At 48.2% G+C, this 5005-nt stretch overlaps 1 protein-coding gene across 1 annotated transcript in view; it reads right to left on the reverse strand.

The window, feature by feature from the left end:
- Positions 1-5005, reverse strand: part of Grhl2 (grainyhead like transcription factor 2) — an 86219-nt gene that overhangs the window by 37911 nt on the left and 43303 nt on the right. The window contains exon 7 of the mRNA XM_026789787.1: positions 4169-4263. Coding sequence (XP_026645588.1) covers positions 4169-4263 — 95 coding nt within the window. The remainder of the gene's footprint in view (positions 1-4168; positions 4264-5005) is intronic.

Raw genomic sequence — 5005 nt, forward strand, 5'->3', positions numbered from 1 at the left:
TCTCTCTCTCTCTCTCTCTCTCTCTGTTTTGTTCTTTGAGAAAGGGTTTCTCTTTGTAGCTATGGCTGTCCTAGAACCAGCTCTTGTATACCAGGGTGGCCTTGAACTCAGAGAGATCTGCCAGCCTCTGCCTCCCAGTGCTGGGATTAAAGGTGTGCCCCACTATTGGCCAGTGAGAGTTTTTTTAAAAACACTTAAAGGTGAAGAAGCTCCTTCATTATAGCATTTGATTGGGTGTAGGAAGGGGCAAACACAGAGACGGGGTGAGGGGCGGGGATTGGTGTCCTGATAGGGTGAAGGACCCAAAGAGGACTGTGAGCCACAGCATTGTCACAAGACACCCAGCAGCACCCCAACACTATACTATACTATACTATACTATACTATACTATACTATACTATACTATACTATACTATACTATACGTCACCGTGAGACCTCTCTAGCAGGTCAGTCTTGGAATCACCATGAACGGGGAGACAGCACTGAATGAAAAGGTGGAGGCAAGGGCTTCAGGACTCTCCTTGGGAGCCTGGGAAAGGACTGCAGTTAGGGCTGCCACTGTGTGGGTGACATCACCACCGTGGCCGCTCAGAGCTCCCCCACAGCACTCTGAGCTCTCTGCTCTTCACAAACCAGCCCCTTGGAGACTCATGTTGGCAAGACTGCTTTTTAAGTGCCAGCATTTGGTGACAAAGAAAAACTTAGAATCATCCCTGTGAATGAGAGCGTGGTATACAGCTCTCCCGCCATATTCCTCTGGGCAGGACCTTAGGCATCTGTGGAATGCTTCTTCCCCCACTCCCCACCATTTCACAGCTGGCCAAAAGAAAACTGAGGAAGGGAAAGCCAGATGCTGGAAGCTGGACTTGTGGCAGAGCCTGTAATACTAGCATTTGGAAGAGTGAGGCAGGAGGATTACTGTGAGTTCACAGCCAGCCTAGGCTACAAAGAGAGACCCTGTTTGAAAACCACCCCTGCCCCAAGAAAAAAAGAACACATATGTTGGCTAATCTGGCGTAAGGACTAGGCCCTGAGCCTGAAGCTCACTGCAGGGACCTTGGGCTGCACTGACCCAGCACCACCCTGACCAGTTCCCATGGTTCCCACACTGTGACTGACAGTGGCAACGCTCAGAACCTCCAGAACCTCGCCATCTAAACACCAAGGACCAGAGACAATGCTCAGCCCAGACTGCACAGACCCCATAGGGAAACAGGCCCTGTTGAAGACAGGCCTGGCACAACCGGAAAAACCGGCTCTGAGAGGCGGGCCATCATTGCAGGCTCTGCCTCCACCAGGCTGTGGCTGGGAGCGTGGGAACAACCTCTCTGAGAGCTGCTCCCATCACTAAAGGAAGCTGAATGATTCCCTGGCCTCTCCATGCGTTTGTTCTAGAGAACAGATAGAAACAGCAAGCAAGGCAGCCACAGAGGCAGTGGGGCCATGGAGTGGGACAAGGGAAGGCACCCGGAGGCTGAGCACTGGTCTAGAACATGGGAGGCCCTGGGTACCACACAGGATGTACACACACTAAATAAATAATCAAATTTTTTAGAAGAGGAGCTAAGGCGAAGGCCCAGTGGGTAAAGTCCTTGATACATGAGAGTGAGAACCATTTCGAATTTTATTATGTGGCCACCACCCTGACCCAGGGAGCCATAGAAGACCTGAGCCTAGGGTTGATGCCACTGCACATCAAAATTCAAACGTACATCATGGCTGGAGAGAAGGGGACAACTAGGGAAAGTGGTGAGTGTGCACTCATCGTGAGAACCCACGCACAACCTTGCCCATGGCTTCTAGAACTCGATTATCCAAAATAATTCCTAGACCTGCAGCAACAACAAAATAATCTTCTAAATCTGGTATTACAGTGTGTGCCTGTAATCCCAGACCCTCTCAAAAAATGATACCAACCAAACGGAAACTCCTTGTTTTTAAATATGGGTAAGAACATTAAATTTTGCAATGGTTCATAAGTGCTTTAATATTCCCACGTGTGTTGGTTGTCTTGTGAACCACAAGTCTCTGTTCTCCGTCCACGTTAAAAAGAAAAACTCTGTGCTACAGACTGAGACCCCTCACGGCCACCCCTGCCCCGCCCCTTGAAGCCTACAGAGAATGGGCCAGTGTGAACGGTGCAACTCCTGGCATCAACAAGCACAGGCTTCACGAGGCCACCGTTCTTTCTGCTTTGCTGCACGTCTTCCCCACAACTGCTATGCTGTGTTGCTTTTTGCAGTCTGCTTACTATAAACTCAGTGACGTTTTAGGGAATGGCCTCAGACTCTACGGACGTGAAAGCAAGCTCCGTCAAGTCCGCTCAGCATCCCAGGCCAAGGGGTTGGCTTTCAGCCCTTGTCTCCAAATGCTCTTCTGGTTTGTAGAATCGTTTGCAGCTTTTAAAATTTACCCTTCAGTTAACAGAATGACAGCCACTAAGGATAGACATTAAGAAAAGAAACAAACTCGCTACAGAAAGTAGCATGAAATACTTCCTAAAAGCAATTGATATTGTCAGTGTGTATAAGAATATCAGCATGTCTGCCAAGTACATGTGTGCATACATGTGCAAACCAACAAACACCCAAGCACGCATGTGTACACCCAGACATATGTGTCCACACACATTTAAACAAGCAAGTGAGCACTTGTATATGACAAGCGAGTGGTATGGAACGAACTGGCTGGACGGTCAGCTTAGCCCAGATCAACCACCCCATCGGTTGGCATGGAGCCCGACCCTTCTGATTTCCGCATTTATTGAAACACTTCACCTCTAACAGCCATGACCACAGACTGTGACACTGAAAACATAGATGACAAGTCATGGTTAGAGCTAGCTTTAACACTGTGGGACAGCTGATGTAGAGCCCAGTGAGTGTGAAGTGGGTTCGGCCTCTCCCTGGTCACCCTGTTGTTGGGTTACTAGGTCCCTACTGGATCCCTGGCTGGATGGCCAGCACCCATGCCCCAGCAGGCTGGTTGGTGCAGTAGAGACATTCCAACACATCCCAGCGCTGTGCCCTTACACAGCTGGCCCCTTGTGTAGTAGAGCATAAAGAGAAAGACAAAGACAAGGGGCCTGGCTGAAGTGAGGGAGGGAGGGGTGGCAGGAGCCTTGGGACAGCACAGACAAACCTGTGTCTGTGGCAGTCTTGGGAGGGAGGAGGGAGCTAAACAGTCGTGGCAGCCAAGAGCACGTGGTGAGTGCGGGCATGCCAGAGACACGCTTTGCCTGACTTTGCCTGACGTTCTGCATGAAGCTTGATCTTGCATCCTGTGGAAAGAAAGGCCTGTCCCCTTCTCTCCAGGCTGCACTGCTGATCTGTCACCTTGTGCCCACTTGGGTCACCTTTCTCGGGCCTAAAGCCAGTTTCACCTGCATTGTTTTATACCTGAGTGGAAGGAGACACTGAGCAATTCATGTTCTTCTGGAAAGCCTGCCTGCAAACTCAAGCCAGTTTCCTCTCTCACCCAGCCTCCTTGCAGAGGACAATGAGGCATTGACAGCCTTGTTTACACTGACTGAAGACAAGGCCTCCCAACACTCACCCAGGTGGTGCACAACTGAAGCAGAAAACCAGCTTAGCCTTTATCTGAAAGGTTCCTGTAAGTGCAAAATGAGGCTGAAGAACCCAAAGAAGCTGAGAATTACACAAACTTGTGACTGAGAGCAAACAGGGCTATCTATGGAAACCTCTCTTATCCAAACCCAGGCAGTGGCGACATCTGTCCTTGACACCTGTTTGTCGGGGATGCTATTCACCTCCCATCTTAACCACACTTGCACCCAGAGGAACAGAAAGGGTCTAACAGTCGACAAAGTGTTTCAAAGCCACAGTGCTGAAATGTGATTGTCAGTCCAGGACACAAGATGTCTGATGGTGGCACAGAGAAGCCTAGGGGTTGTAGGAGACTTTGAGTGACAGCCACACGTTCTATAATGGAGCACACAACCTGAAGGACTGCGGAGTGATGCGGTGGCTGACCTTATTTTGTCAGAGCAGAGCCTGCCCACCCGGAGTCCCCACAAAAGGGCAAAGCTGTGAGGCTTCTAAAAATTGAAAAGTTGATTTTCTTCCTTCTGGCTCAAATTCTAGAAAACTACATACACAGCATTTTGGAAGAGTCTTCAGGGAATAGTCAATACAAGTTTCACTAACCTTTGCCTCTTCGTTCACGTCCCAGGTGAAGGAAACAGCATTGTACGCGATCTCTTCGATGTTCCCAATGGTGTTGAAGCTCTCCTTGTAATCAGCTATGACATTGGAAGAGAAAAAAGTCTTAGCAGAGTAGCCAGGTGGGGAAGCATACTCCCGCCCATAGTCCCTGCACTGGGAGGTAAAGACCGAGGCTCTGGAGTTCAGGGTTATCCTTAGGACCAAGTGAGACCAGTCTGGGATACATGAGACCCCAGCTCAAAACACACCATACACATACACGCCACACACAAACACACACATACCAACAGTGATAGGAGTCTCTCGATAACACATTGTCAATGAACAAGTTTTAAATTTGCTGATTTTTCTGGCTACTTTTGTAATAAACTACAAATTTCTGCTGATACTATTCCTCCACCGCTGAAACACTGTACACACGTTCTTTTCTTAAAGGAATAAATCTTTATAAACCATGTCTTTATCTGATTTGATCATTAATTCATTTTGCTTTTTTTTCTTATCACCTTCCTACTGGCTTTCTTGACAGGTCCTCCACAGGGATTTTTTTTTTTTTTTTTTTTTTTGAAAACAAAGATAATCAGATGGTGTCACTAGGACTTTGGTAAAGAAACTACAGAACAGGAAAGGTCTTCATGTGCAGATAGGGTTGGGGATCAAACACAGGCCTGAACATACTAAGCACATGCTCTACCATTAAACTGTACCCCCATGCCAAAAAAAGACATTAATAAAACTAATTTTTGTACTCTAGAGAGTTGAGTGGATCACACTTGGTTGATGGTCATCACTCCAGTCTCGGGCCTATTGTCACTCCTT

The sequence above is a fragment of the Microtus ochrogaster genome, unplaced genomic scaffold (genome assembly GCF_000317375.1).
Source record: "Microtus ochrogaster isolate Prairie Vole_2 unplaced genomic scaffold, MicOch1.0 UNK29, whole genome shotgun sequence".
Taxonomy (NCBI): Eukaryota; Metazoa; Chordata; class Mammalia; order Rodentia; family Cricetidae; genus Microtus; species Microtus ochrogaster.